General features: G+C 41.9%; 1 protein-coding gene across 5 annotated transcripts in view; it reads left to right on the top strand.

Moving 5' to 3' along the window:
* The first annotated feature begins 1784 nt into the window (after positions 1 to 1784).
* The window catches only part of HSD17B4 (hydroxysteroid 17-beta dehydrogenase 4), a 69820-nt gene continuing 57024 nt past the window's right edge, over positions 1785 to 14580 (top strand). For 3 of the 5 annotated variants that reach the window (XR_012831849.1, XM_075726002.1, XM_075726004.1), the window contains exons 1-8: positions 1785 to 1842; positions 4875 to 4928; positions 8952 to 9059; positions 9585 to 9644; positions 10674 to 10695; positions 10809 to 10855; positions 11602 to 11686; positions 13359 to 13546. Coding sequence is in view for 4 of the 5 variants with exons in the window: in XM_075726002.1 (XP_075582117.1) it covers positions 1785 to 1842; positions 4875 to 4928; positions 8952 to 9059; positions 9585 to 9644; positions 10674 to 10695; positions 10809 to 10855; positions 11602 to 11686; positions 13359 to 13546 (622 nt within the window). In the remaining variant the exon portion in view is untranslated. Of the gene's footprint in view, positions 1843 to 4608; positions 4622 to 4874; positions 4929 to 8951; positions 9060 to 9584; positions 9645 to 10673; positions 10696 to 10808; positions 10856 to 11601; positions 11687 to 12855; positions 12939 to 13358; positions 13547 to 14580 lie in introns of those variants that run through there. The other 2 variants (XM_075726006.1, XM_075726005.1) reach the window with 2 other exon arrangements.

Here is a 14580-nt window from a genome sequence, read left to right as displayed (position 1 = left end):
GAAGGAGTGAATGTTACAGACTACTTGAGGTCAGAAATGCTAATTTATTCTAGTTTGGAAGTCTCCAAATAGCTATCACTCAGGTAACTATCACCTCCACTGTGTAGACAGTAAAGCGCTAACAACCAAGGAGATAATTTGCAGCAAAGACAATTTTTCTTTCTACGAGCTCCAGAAATAATCCAAAGTTTACAAACTGTACAAGAAAGGTTAATCACGAATTAAAGGTCATCTGCGCAGAGGGAGTGGGTCGATGATTTACCCAACAAAATAAGCTAGTCAGCTGCTCTGAATCCTGGGCACTCCTTGCACCATCCTCTGTTCCCTGAGCACCTCCTAGATTTAAGAGAGACAATGCAACAAAGCAGAGAGTTTACAGCTCCCAGAGGCTCAGGCTTATGGTGCCCTCAGTCAGCCAGGAGAGTGAGCAAGTAAGAAGGAATAGCTCCATGAGGTCCCTGTCCATAGTTCAGATAAAGTTTGCCATCACCTGAGTTGGGTGGGTAATACTGAAAATCCTAACTAGATCTCCTGCTGAGATCCAGAGCAGTGACGCGATGAAACTCCAAGATGATGACATTCTGAATGACATCGTCTCACACTACACCACGCCTGCAGTGATACAAGGAACAGGCATGTGCATTCCTACTTAACCCGCCGGCTGGTTCCACAGCATACAATCACATCTCTGCTGCTCTTTCCCCCTCACGCTGTTCCCCTTACTTCACCGTGGGGTCACTTCCACAGGCTGCAGTTCTTCACAAACTGCTCCAGCATGGGGCCTCTCCACGGGGTGCAGTCCTTCTGGGAAAGACTGCTCCAGCGTGGGTCCCCCACGGGGTCACAGCTCCTGCCGGAAAACCTGCTCCACTGTTAACCTCCATGTGCTGCAGGTGGGTATCTGCTCCACCATGGACCTCCATGGGCTGCAGGGGCACAGCTGCCTCACCATGGGCTGCAGGGGAATCTCTGCTCCAGTGCCTGGAGCACATCCTCCTTCTTCACTGACCTTGGTGTCCGCAGGCCTGTTTCCCTCACAGCTTTCTCACTCTTCTCTCCCACGACCGCCATGCAGTGTTTTTTACGCTTTCTTAAATATGCTGTCAGAGAGCAGCCACCACCGTGGCTGCAGGGCTCAGCCATGCGGGCCCAGCACAGGGCAGCCCGGGCCTCTCCTCGGAGAGGCCGCTGCAGCAGCCGCCAGCGCCCGGGCACCGGCGCCCAGCGCAGCCTTCCACACGCGGGGAGGCAAAACCGGGGGGGACGGTGGTGAACGGCAGTGTATGTCACATTAACTGCGCGCTCTGAAGAACTCCCGCGACCAAGGAAGCAAGGCCTGAAAGCAGTACTTTGGCTTGGGAAATAGCAAAAAAAAAAAAAAAAAAAAAAAAAGCAAAAAATAAGACGACATATTAACATAAAAGATGTGAATAAGGATTAACTTTACACGGAGGCGTGCTGCGTTCAGGCAGCCTGAAGCTGGAGCAGGACAGACAAGCTCGCCCGGTACAATCCCCGTATTTCTCAAGCAGCTCACCTCGCCTGTAAAGGCATGGAAGTGCAGCGGGCAGGCGGGGCTGGCGCCCAAAAACAACGGCCTGCCCCCGCCCCGGGGCCGCGCTCCGCCCCGCCCTCAGCTCGGCGCCGCTGGGCCAAGGCCGCGCCCAGGCCGCGCTTCCCAACGGGCGGCGGCGGCGGCGCATGCGCGGCGGCGGCGCATGCGCGGTGCCGGCGCCTCGCTCCGCCCCCAAGGCCGCGCAGGTTGCGCAGAGCGGCGGGGTGCCATGGCGGCGGGATTGAGGTTTGACGGGCGGGTGGTGCTGGTGACCGGCGCCGGAGGAGGTGAGCAGCGCCCTCCCGCCTCAGGGTGCTGTCGCGGCGGTGCTGTCGCGGCGGTGTCGTCCCCCGCAGGACGTGGCGGGGCTTCCCGCGGGAGGCCGGGCGAGGCGGAGGCCCGGACAGGTGCCCCCGTGCCCTCCGGTGGCAGCCGGGGCCGTCTGTGAGGCCTTAACTCGCTAAAAACGTTCTTTTCCCCGCAGAAGAGGGATGTGTGGCGGCGGGAAGGAGGCGCGGCGCGCCGGTCGCCCACCGCGGGGCTGCGAGGGAGGCCGGGCCCCGCCGCAGCCCTGTCAGGTGTCGGCTCTCGCCCGTCAGGGCCGCCGTGGCAGCGCCAAGGCTGTGCAGGGGTTACCGCCGTGTTTCTTGCAGGGCTTTGGAGCTACTGCAGTGTGATCTGAGCCCCAGTGCTGCTGAAAGTTAGCGCGTTCGTACTGCCTCCAAACGGGTGCTTTCTGTCCTTTAAATACAGGGGAGGACTAACGTTACTTCACACCAGTCAGTAATGGATGTCCTGCTCCACGTACTGTTTTGGTATCCTAATTCATTCCAGTTTTCCCTGGACCTAGTGACTGGCGCTTGCAGCCTGCGTGGTCTGGCACAATGTTGTTCCGGCAGGGATTTGGCATGTGCCAGCGCTGCTGCAGAAAGCAGCGTCCGACCTCCTGCTGCCTTCCCTGGCCTCCTCCTGGGGTGCAGCCTGAAGGCGCAGGGGAGAGGGCAGCAGAGAGGTGGAAGGGTGGGGAGAGATTTCTTTCAGCAGCAGGGCTGGCCTGTGCTGTTGGCGGGCTGCAGGCCTGGCCACTCCAGGGGAGGTGGTTCTGCAGTGGAATGCTTGGTTTTGCCAGGAAATGTTTTTGTATTTGTTGTTGTGGTGTGGGGTTGGTCGGTTGCAGTTTTTTTCCCCGTGGTTTTTTTTTTTTTTTTTTTGCTTCTTCCTCTGAATGCATGCTTTGACCCTTGCCTTCTGGTATTTCCAGCCCAGACATGAGCTGTAAGTGTGGACAAGAGAGAGGCAAAGCTTGTAGTTGTGATGAGCTGCTAAAGGAGCTTGTTCTGCCATCCTCTAAGAAGGTTCTGCCTTCCCACAGTGAAGTTTTGCCCTTTTTTTGTGGAGCTGCATATAGCCAGAGGAGTCATTTTGGAGGCGTAGACTGTCTTGTGGAGAAGGACCAAGAACATGAGATTTTGTGGAAAGCACTGAACAGTCCACTCACGTCACCTGAAGGTGACAAACTTGAGAATAATTGAGGCCAGATCTTTGTATGGTGCATTTCAGCTTTTACCAGACATATATTTATGTGCTTCTCCCTATATAACAAGTCTCACCGAAGAACAGGTTAAGACTTAGGTAACAGCAAAACAAAGACACCGGCAATAACAAAGCTTCTGAAAAGCACTGCATGGAGCAACAACTGCTTGTCATAAGTGTGTGTGCAGTGACCCTTGTACTCCTAGTATTAGGCTGCTTGAAAATGGTTTGTTAACAAGGAAAACTGTCCTTGGATGTTCTAGTTCGCAATAGTTTTTTGATAAGTGGTTGATTAAATTTAAGCCAAGACAAAGGGAAGCCCTGTTAATTTCAGATTAGTTCTTGTTTTGCTTTTATTTAGTTTACAGCACTGTAGTTAGACTGTACTGCTAATAGCATTGTTTGTCAACACTGATCTTTTTAATTGGGTGCTGGTGAACAGATCAGAGCTCAGAATTTATCTAAAACATCTAGATCTGTTTGTGAGACCTGTTTCCACATACACAGGCATCTAAAAATACAGTAGTTTCTTTTCACTTCGGGCAAATCCATTGTGAAGTATTGTTCCTGCCTGTCATGCAGCATTGTCATTGTTTACGCAATTCAAGGTAATTGGTCTTTTTTTTTTTTAAAGATTAATTTTGATTCCTAAGCATTCAGTCCTTGCTTGCCAATTGAGAACAATGGTACATATAACATGGTCTGGGGTTTGTGCATTTCTGAGTTGTGTGGCTTTTCGAAGTAAAACAAAGTATTCTTGGATTTGGGTTACATCAGGCAGTGGACATGTGTGCACCTCACATGTGATACTCTCCATTGCAGTGGCTCATAGGAGTCTTAAGGAAAATTCCCATTTGTTGGTGTGAGATTAGTGCGTTTCTGAACAGCTCTGATTTTTTTTTCCCATTTTTTCTTTTGAGAGGTAGCTTTGAATGTTTTAGTGAGGGGCAAAGAGATACTGTTGCACTCTGAGAAACTTTTTTCTCACTGATGATCTTTTGATGATTAAAATCTCAGTTTCTTTTGGAACGAAAAAAAGGATCATTATCATTGATTTCAGTAATTTTGACTGGTGCAGTGGATAATATCTCTGTAAATCATTTGTCATAACAAATAACTAATGTATAACACACCTAGAATCTAAGCCAGAGTAAAGGTGCAAGAGTGTAGCTTTTGTGCGTGAGGCAGAAGTAACAGTCTTCTGTTACAATATGTAAACTATGGATGCATCTGGTTAACTGTGGTATTAAGGAATTCCGTTGTATCCAAATAATTGGAGGGGTTTTGTTAGTACATCTTCAGGCACTGTTAAACTTTGTTCGGTTTCTTCTTCAAATCTTAAAGACTAACTCTAACCAGGGAAGTATCTTATTCACTTGGAATGTAATTAATTAACTTGAAACATCCCCTCCTTCTTCAAGGTTATGTCAAGACATTAAACTTTCTGCCTTACAATTGCATTTTTCTATCACAAGCACAAACTCAGCAGCAGACAGCTTTTCCTGATGGTTCCATTGAATGCAATAACAAAGAGTAAGCATGGGGATTTTTTTTTTTTCTCTTGACTGGAGGTTTGTCTGCCATTTATCTGTTTGCTTACTTTTACATTTTGAACTTACATGAAACTTCTGGGGGAAACAGTGTTTTACTTTGAACCTTCAAGGTGTTTCTGTTGATTTGGTGCATTTTTCTTCATGCTAATTTTTGTGTAGATTTTTATCTGAATTGTGATCCAGGAGACAAATTGACTCTTTTTTTTTTTTTTACTTTTGTTTTTTTAAACTAGGTTTGGGCAGAGCGTATGCTCTGGCTTTTGCCGAAAGAGGAGCTTCAGTAGTCGGTAAGTTTTGTGTTAACTAACTTGATCTAGGCAATAACCTTTGCCTTTTTGTATGGTTTGCATTCAACTGTCCATGCCCTTTTGGCAGTAACCTTTGTTATTTAATGGTTTTCTGTCTTATCTTTTGCTATTTAAATTTTGCTTCTAAGCTTTATTTTCTTATGAAACAAGTTGCCTAAGTTTGTCCAAAGGCTTATCTTTTCTGGAAAGACAATTTGAATCAGATCGTTCCCGGACTTGACTTTCATCCATGCACACCAACCTTTACTGTGCGTTGTGGCCAGTGAAGGTGTTGTCTTAGGTGAATACTGTTCAGAAACTTTTAATATGACCATTTGAAAATGTGAGTATGTATCTTCTAGTATCTTCTCCCAGGAAAGAAGTTACTGAAATGTAATGAAGTATCAGTAGCCCCCAGAAAACACAGAATGTGCTGAAAGTGCACTGCATTGTTTCTTACTGCAGCGCATCGTACAGAAGAGCCATCTGGTCTCAATGACAGTGCCAAATAACTCTCAGTAAAGGATTTCTGATAGAATCATAGTCATTTGGTTGAACCTTCTTCAGGGTATATTTAATTGTGCAAAATGCTGAATCACAAGCTAATGCTGAAGATTAAGTTATATTCTTGGGCATGCTCTGGCACTTGGCATCACCATTTGACAGCCTGTGAATGAACTTGTACAGGTGTTGTTGACGGGGTCAAAGTTAAATGTTTAAACAGATTATGGGCAAGAACTTGCTCACTGATTTTTAGAAGCTTTCTAGTAAAAATCCCAATCTCAGTTTACAAAATTTCATAAAAATTGTTTGGTTTTACTTTATTGATTAAATGAGAGGTCTGTGTGTGGACAACTTAAAAAAAATCTAGGTATTTTTTTCTGGTAGTTGCCACCTTTGATACTTACCTTATTTACTGGGAACATGAATACTTCACCTCAAGTTCTTATTTAACAAAAATTAGGTCACTAAAGCAGCCCGAATGTTTAATTTTATTGACTCTGTGTAGCTAGTGGTGTTCTGACTCCAGAATGATTGAAAGAAAATGTATTGTATTGCCTGACCACAGCTAATATTCCTTTATCTCATGGCCTTATCATACAACAGCTAAATCAATACGTTAAGAATTGACTGTCTGTAAGGGAAGCTTCTTGTTTCCCTTTGGAAATTGGACCCCATTTCACCTCTTCATGTAATGGTGCTTTGCAATTACCTGTACATGCTTGTATTTATTTTTCTTACTCTTGTTCTCTTACAATTGTGACTTCAAAGAGTTGAAAAGTTAGTTGAGTAAAGATACGATTTTTTTTTTTTTTTTAAACTAAAGCAGATGTGAGACTCATGTCTTGTCTCTTTAAAACCAGTTCCCTTTTTTAGTTATGGAAATGAAGGTATTGTTGTAAGAACAGTGATCAAATACTCCAGTTGGAGGAATACCAGTGGGTCCAGCATGGGAGCTTTTCCTGTCCAGTCTCACATCCCTTTCTGTGTACAACCTTCTGTTGAGTGAGTTGCTGTCGGTGTGGTTAGACTGACAAGTGTTACCCAAGTGGAAGTCTCCCTTTTCTTATCACCCAAAGGCTGCCTACTACAACCTTTTTTGCTATGTTTTGTCTCTTTCATGATTCTCATCAGAAAAAGTTGAAAGCAGGAGGAAGGGAATACTTTGGTTTTGTCTTGCAGCCTGTATTATGTCCAGACCCTACTGTTTCTTCCTTTTCAGTCTACCTGAGGACTCTTCTGTGTTGCTGTTTTGGTTTAGTTGTGCTTTTGAAGCATCTCTCCTGATTAGTATCTATTTGCATTTTTGTTTGCATTGTGGGATGGTACTGAAGTGCATGAGTGGAGTTCCTTTGAAAGCCAGACTGGAAGATGCAATTAACAGTGTACCTAAATTGTTCCAAATGTGTGGTTGCTTTGTGGCACCAGACTACAGCAAGAAATGAACTGGTTTATTTTTTCAAAACAGGTACTGTAGATGTGAGGTCGTCAGCACCAACCCTGCACTACTTGCTAGTAATGCACTCATAGCCTCCTACAGAAGGAGTTCTCTACAGTTCAGACTCTAACTGTGTTTTGTCACAACTGCTACAGTCTCTGGCTCTTTTCTACTAGATGTTTTCAACTGGAAATTGTATGATGTAAAGCTTGAGCTTAGAATGATGTTATTTATCTGTTTGGTTTTGGTTTTAGTTTTTTTAAAATTACTCTATTACACTCGTGGAGTTATTTTATTATTTTCAAAGCCTAGAATAGCTCTGTTCTTTCTTCTGTACTCATTTTTGCTTCAACTCTGTTAGTGCCTGCACTCAGCCTAAGGTGCTTTGCTGCCTCTGGAAATTTTCCCAAATATTTAATTAAGCTTTAGTCACCAAATTACTATTGAACTGAAAGATAAACATATATAAGCATGTCTTTGGTAAAGAGTTGTAATGCCTTAACAAGACTAACTGAATGGTTTTGTATAAATGTTTGCCACAAAATTGTCCACTCTTCTTTCCCAGGACAGATTAGAAATCCTAGCACTGTTCCTGACTCACTTTTGTTTAATGTCCTGTTAAAGACCTTTGATGTTGCTGACTGAGCAGTCTGCCTATGTTGCCTGTTCTAATGCTTTGCTACACTTGGAAGTTTTCCCTAATGCCTCACCTGAATTGTGCTAGCTGCATGTTCAAACTGTTAGATATTGATGTATTTAGCTTGGAGATTTTGTCTCCTTTTTGCATCAGTCTGTTAATGTACTTGAGCATATCACCATGTTCTGTATTAATTCTTCCTGCTTCAGGCTAGGTGGTTCTTGGTTTTGGTTTGGTTTATTGTTTCCCCCCTGCCCCCTCCCACCCCTTTCTTTACATGGCTCATTTCTTTGGGGCTTTGGCATTTTCATTTACTCATATGGAGTTTCTGCAGTGTTTCTACATTTCTCTTGAATTGCTGTACACGAAGTTGAATACAGGATTCCAGATGAGACTTTCTTGGTCTGAGTAACACAAAATGATTTTGTCATGTGTCCTGCAAGCTATGTTGCTGTTTACCTGGAGAGTTTAAAAAAAAAAAAAAAAAAAAAAGGATCAGCAAGAATATCTTGCATATTTTGTGGATTTCACTCATTATGGCTGGCTTATTGAGGACTTTAAAAAGTTAGAAGGCGCAAAGCTGGAGTTCATCATAGCAAAAGACTGTTTAGCAAAATACCAATGTTGCATGTAAACCCACAGTCAATTCTGGTTTTCTTACAGTTTCATTTTGCACCCATTTAAACATACTTACAATTTTTTTGAAATTCTTTGTCCAAATACAATGTGTGTATGGATTTTTTGGGGGTGTTTTTGTTCCCCTGATGAATTCTGTGAAACTGTGGGATATGCAAATGCAGCCATGCAGCAAACTGTGGTGATGATATAGTGCAACTGCCATTAATGATGTATGCCCCAGTACAGAGAGCAGCCTGGAAACAAAGCTGCTGTGTCAGGTGGCTCTGTTATCCCACAGGAGCAGGATCTGGAGCTCCAGAGCAGGCTTTTCTCCCTTTGTTCATACAGCTTGATCTGTTCTATAGTGAAGTTTACTAGTTACATTTTAGCTACTCTATTAAACAGGCACAAAGTCTTCTCAGTATTGTTTATGGTTCATGCAGTAGCTGTAGCAGTTTGACAAAAGAGACCAGAATTAATCACCTATGATTGATATGTAATCTTGGTCTTAATCTCTGAACTACAATAACACAATTAGAGAGGTAGCCTGGGTAGAGCAAGCAAGGTGAATGCATGGTGGAGGAAAAAAAAAAAAAATAGTAGTTCTGTTTCCCATGTTACTTAAAAAAAAAAGATACTGTATGTTACACTACTTTTTAAAAAAAATAACAATGTGAATAGTGTTCTTCTCTAATCATCTGAGATTCTCAGTAGGGTCCAGATGCAGCAGGTTTTATTAATATTCCTTATAACTTTGAGTGTGCTAATGAGATAAGACCATGAAGTCTGAGTGTTAACAATGAAAAATTCATTTATTTGTGATGCACAGTGAATGACCTTGGAGGTGATTTCAAGGGATATGGCAAGAGCTCCTCAGCAGCTGACAAAGTTGTCAATGAAATCAGAGCAAAAGGAGGGAAAGCAGTACCCAATTATGGTATGTTATTTTTCCAGACTAGTGTAATGCTTTATCTATGGGAATAGTGGACTTGTTGAATGAAAAGTTGGCACTGCTTAATAAAGGACTACTGCCAGCTTGCCAATACCATATGAATTAGATAGGTGTAGTGTAATATGGAGTAGGGAGACAGAGATACTAAAAGCAAGTGCTTAAATTGTTTTTTAAATTAATTCTCAGCTAGTAATGCCCTTTTTTTTCATATGCTTTCTTAACGTTGAAATACTAAGAAGCTGCCCATCTGCAGTTGTCAGAGGCAAAATGGGGATGGAAGATTCTTGTTTTGCTTCTTGTTTTTCTTGCAAGGGCAAATGTTGTGCCATTTAGACTTACTGTGTGGGATTTGCTTTAGGCCACATACAAATAGTGGCTGAATTTGAATTTATTTTATATTGGGGTTGTACACGGTTTATTTTCCTTAGCTGCATGGAATTAGTTGTTCCTATCCTGGAAGAGCAGTGTATCCAGTTCATTCTACTTGAAAATTCAACTTTTTTCTTACAGATTCGGTGGAAGATGGTGAAAAGCTTGTGAAGACAGCACTTGAGGCTTTTGGGAGGATAGGTACAGTTGCTTAATTCTTGCTGTAACTTGTTTGCAAGTGGAGAGCCATTATAAACAGTGCAATTGACAACAAGCGTATGAAGTACAGTGTGACAATAGTAGAGCTTACCAACCTTTGATGCCCTTAGTCAGTGAAACCTAAATCAGGGGCTTTCCACTTTAATTTGAATGGGCAACTTTTCTGTCTTTTTGCTACTTCTTAGCAGAAGTTTAAAGCTCAATATATGATTCTTGTTTTCCTGCCCTTCAGAATTTTGGTACTTCAGTAATGGTTCACAATTTCTGTCTCAAAGCACGGAGTTCATCAAGTATTGTAACTAGCTGCATAAAAATAGGATAAATAATATTTTTCTGGATCTATTTATTTATCTGGATATATTTATCCAGAGTCAAAGATGCTCTGTCATGTTTTGGAAGCTCTTTTGCCTATGTGAATATCAAAATGCTTTAACACAAATTAAAAAAAAAAAAGGCTTGAGGTATTTTATCTATCAAGTAATGTTCCTCTTTACCATATGATTGTCATTGTTTAATTGTGAAGTTTATTTAACTGAGGGTTAGATGGCTAAAAGTACACATGTTGTGATCCAGTTGCTTTAGTGACTCTGTGGTTCTTCTAGTCATCATTTGGGCCTACTGCAACAAAGAGGGTGTCACAAACTACATAATGGGGAGTAGTCTGGAATTCAAAGCAAGCTGCAAAACTACGCAGGATGGCTGCATCCTGCAGGTATTGTGTTCCTAGGTAGCCATCACTTCTCAGCTATACCTCCCTGTCAGGCTTTGTTCTGTTGGCAGGCCAAGACTTGCCTGTACGGAAGTATTTTGTCTTGTCTTAATGTCCAGTTGTAGAGTTCCACTATTCAGGACAAGGAGCCATAGAATAGCAATATGATGTATGTGTGCACTGTTCTTGTCTATATATATATTTTTAGAAGTGGGAGAAAAATAGAAGCAAGCTTGTGTTTTGTCAGTGCATTCACTTAGTTTATTTTCTTTTTTTTCCCCCTCCCCCTCCACCTGCCCCAGATATCGTTATAAACAATGCTGGGTGAGTAAACCTGAAGGTTTTTTCGTGTTTGATTGTGGGCTGTCACTTTTGTGTAAACACCTGTTCATCTTTTTTTGTTTGTTTTGTTTTGTTCTCCTAATGATACATTTTAGGATCCTAAGAGACCGTTCATTTGTTCGCATAAGTGATGAAGACTGGGGTGAGTTGATAAACTTTAAAATGTATTTTCTGTGTGAAAGGTGAAAGGTAGATTCCTCCTGTTGCTACAAGGAAGAAGAGAAGGCAGGGAAGGCTGTGTGTGCCAGATCAGAGAATTATCTTTTGCCCTGAAAGCTTAGTGGTAAGCTGCTTGTGTTCAGCTGCGTTGTGTTCAGCTTGCAAAACAGATCTGTGCTGCAGTGCATGGTAGGTGTATGTAGTAAGGGGAAGAAAGGCTCTAGCTGTCACTCCTCATTGCTGAGTGGAATACAAAAAACAGCTATGTGAAACACACACAGTAGTTTTTGTGAGCAGAACACATTCCTAGCACCAGGACTGACTGGCTGAATACTAAACAGGCTTACAAGACCCAGAACAATAGAGGAAAGAAAGCTGGTGTGCCAAGGGACAGAAGAACGGGGGGAACCTTCAGTGAGGTGGCAGGTGGTAAGAAGCCAGTTGAGCAGACTTTTGCAAAAATGGTCTAGCTTCTGTAGTCCTTGTTTGACTGTGTTTAAGTGCAGGAATTTTGAATGACAGGACAGAGGCAGAAGAGGTGATCGGTGTATGTTCACGCAAGCACTTCAGTGACGTATAAAAAAGGAAAAAAAAAAGCCCACCACTTTTTTAGTAACAATATGAGTGTGTAAGAGAGTGCAGGTTTTGTCATGAAGAAAAAACAAATGGTGTATTTCAAGTTGAGAGACAAAATCCTGGAATTTTTAACTGACATTAATTTGTTCCTAGATATAATTCATAGAATTCATTTGAGGGGATCGTTCCTGGTCACCCGAGCTGCATGGAATTATATGAAAAATCAGAAATTTGGCAGGTAAAAATTTGTCTCTTTTTTGCTCCTTCAGTAGGGTATAACAGACTGATGCATGCCCTGACAGTGAAGGAGGAGTTTTGCGTCTTTTTCTTTCACTGTGATGGAACAAAATCAGTCCGAATGTGTAAGCCCTTATAGTTTCAGTTCTGCCCTGCTGCTATCCTCCCCAGCCAAATGTTTAAGGGTTTTTTCCCTGTAGATGCAAATATCCCAGACAGGAGCTGAGGGTTATAGCAGTACCATTTCTTTTCATGAGGACTGGTTAGAAATGTTTGTTACTTGTATGTTGCTGCAAGTCCAAGGGATTCTTCTCCTGCTCCTTCTTATTCAGATGACAGGTACATGCAGTTCTGCTTGTGGGTCTTTGTTTTTTTGTTTGAGGTTGGGTCATGTCCTGCCCCTCCCCCCCCACCTTTGGACAAAGGTACTTGTGTTGGAAGTTGTGGGAGTGTTCTTACTCTGTTTTGGTATGTGTTACTGTTAACTGAACGAGTGCAGTGAATTCAGACCTTTAAGTTTTTTCACTTTTGTTGGTTTTCCTTATCAAAACACTGACATGATTATATGAATCTTAACAACCATACCCACATGTTGAAAGCTGTATGAGCTTCTTTGTTGTTCTGTGACCAAACTGACATTCATTCTCATGCAGGGAACTGAACTGTAAGGATAAGGGAAGGGATCGGCAGGCAGAATACATGGCTAAAATCTGGGAGTTGCATCCGTTTAGGAAAACGCTTCCCTTAGCTCCTCTTCTGTATTTGCTCAGATAACAATGGTAGTGAGTGCCATCTGCAAAATGTCTGCTTAGTATAGATTTGGTAGTTTTTTTCGTCTAGATCACATTGAGCCAGTACTTGTAGCACATTTCTTTATTTAGATTAAAAACAGTGGATTATTGTCAGTGAGGCAAATCATAATAAAAATGAAATAGATTTTGATCACAGCTATGCAGTGTGTTTACAGTAGATTGGAACAGATTCTGATAAGGCTTCTTTTAAAAGTGAAGACCCTTTTCTTCTGAATTCCAGTTTATGAGAAGACATGCAGCACAGTGTTTTCTTGCCTCAAACCAGCTATGAACTGCAGTGGTTTTAGAGCTTTCTTGTGAGCAGTTCAGTCATCTCCACAGCAGTAATGTTAGGGGACAGCAAAGGGCAAGACTTTGCTATCTTCTTCCTTCATGTGTTTAACGCACATTAGGATTCTTCAAATGTGAACTCTGAAAGAATGTGTATTCACATATTACCAGGTAGATATTAAGGTGAAGTAATTTTCAATAAAATAACTTTTTTCTGACTGCTGAAGCCATTTGTTAGTTATAACACGACTTGAAATGCAGTTCGAACATGAAAAGAAAACACTTTTCTCTATACTGTACCCTGTTGTCACAGAATGTTTGTTCTAGTTTTGCAGTATAACTCAAAAAGGCTCATGACTTTGTTAGTTTCCTGCTACTATGGCAATGCTTCAGGATCTGTCAGATGTTTGCTATCAATCAAACATAAAAAAGGCATCTGTTTGTTAGCAAAATCAGCAAATAATGTATTCTTATTTGCACACTTGTTTTGCGGAATATGAAGAATATAATGCCAAAGCTGGAAAGTGCTGTTGTGTAGAATTAAACAACTTAAAGAACTCATTGAACTTTTTTTTCCTCCTTTCCCCTAAGAATAATTATGACTTCTTCAGCTGCTGGAATATATGGAAACTTTGGTCAGGCAAACTACAGTGCTGCAAAACTTGGCCTTTTGGGTCTTTCAAACACAATTGCAATTGAAGGCCGGAAGCATAACATCCACTGCAACACAATTGCTCCTGTTGCTGGATCCAGACTGACCCAGACTGTCATGCCACAAGGTGAATCATTTACGGTCTACATGTACTGATATTTTTCAGTGAATTGAAGCACAGCTAACTTTCTTATCTCTTAGAAAATGCAAATCCTTTACACTTCCTACACTGCTAATTCATTATTCCTACTGTCTTTTTTTCTCTAAACTGTCAACTTACTTTGTCTGTTGTAAGGAATTCTTATTTTCTGCCACAAGACAAGAAGCAATTTTTGTAATTCACAAAAACAATTTCATGTGGCAAGGCTCTTTAATTATAGTCTCTTCCAAGATCCTCCTACGGTAATGAAAAGGCTTGTTTGTTTCATCAGATGTGGAGTCAGGTATGTGCATAAGGAGTCTGTACTTGTTATAGTATTTTCTAATTGCAAAATACCATTTTTTGCACATCTTGTCATGTGTGTAGTTCTTCAGTCCATGATCAGCAAGAGATGATAATGAACTGAGTTGCCTAATGTATGTGGGTGTTATATTACACACACACATATATATTTTTTTATATATATATTTATATATATAAAAATGTATATGTTTATTGCACAGTTACTAATCTTTGAATGCTTGAAGAGGTTTTAACAGAGCACTGCATTGGGAAATTAGTATAAGGAATGTTGTAGGAGACACCTGTGTGTAAAGTGTAAATTTAGGATAAACAGAGTGACTAATTGCTTTGGCAAATGACTAGAAAAAACAAAAAGAATTTGAAAAAAAAAGTCCGTCAAAGGAAATTGCTCTCAGAAATTCTTCTAGAATCAGCCTATTTCATTTACCTTCCACCCTTCTTTTCCCTAGTGAGAGGCAGATTTCAAAGCCAGGGGAATTGTCATGTTTTTCAGACTGATACAGACTGTGGTCCATGACAATATCTCCATTTTCAGATAGCTTTCTCTTGTGCCAGATGACAATGGCCTTGTCACTGAGGCGAAGGGCTCCGGAGTGGATGCTCATGCTGGGGCACCCTTGCTAAGGTGTCAGAAGCGCAGGGAGAGACCCCAGCCCCCTGCCCAGAGCGGGAAAGGGCGAGCTGCTGACGTGCAGCAG

The sequence above is a fragment of the Pelecanus crispus genome, chromosome Z (genome assembly GCF_030463565.1).
Source record: "Pelecanus crispus isolate bPelCri1 chromosome Z, bPelCri1.pri, whole genome shotgun sequence".
In the NCBI taxonomy this organism is placed as follows: domain Eukaryota; kingdom Metazoa; phylum Chordata; class Aves; order Pelecaniformes; family Pelecanidae; genus Pelecanus; species Pelecanus crispus.
The sequence above is the reverse complement of the archived record's forward strand: the minus strand, read 5'-3'. Positions and strand labels throughout refer to the sequence as shown.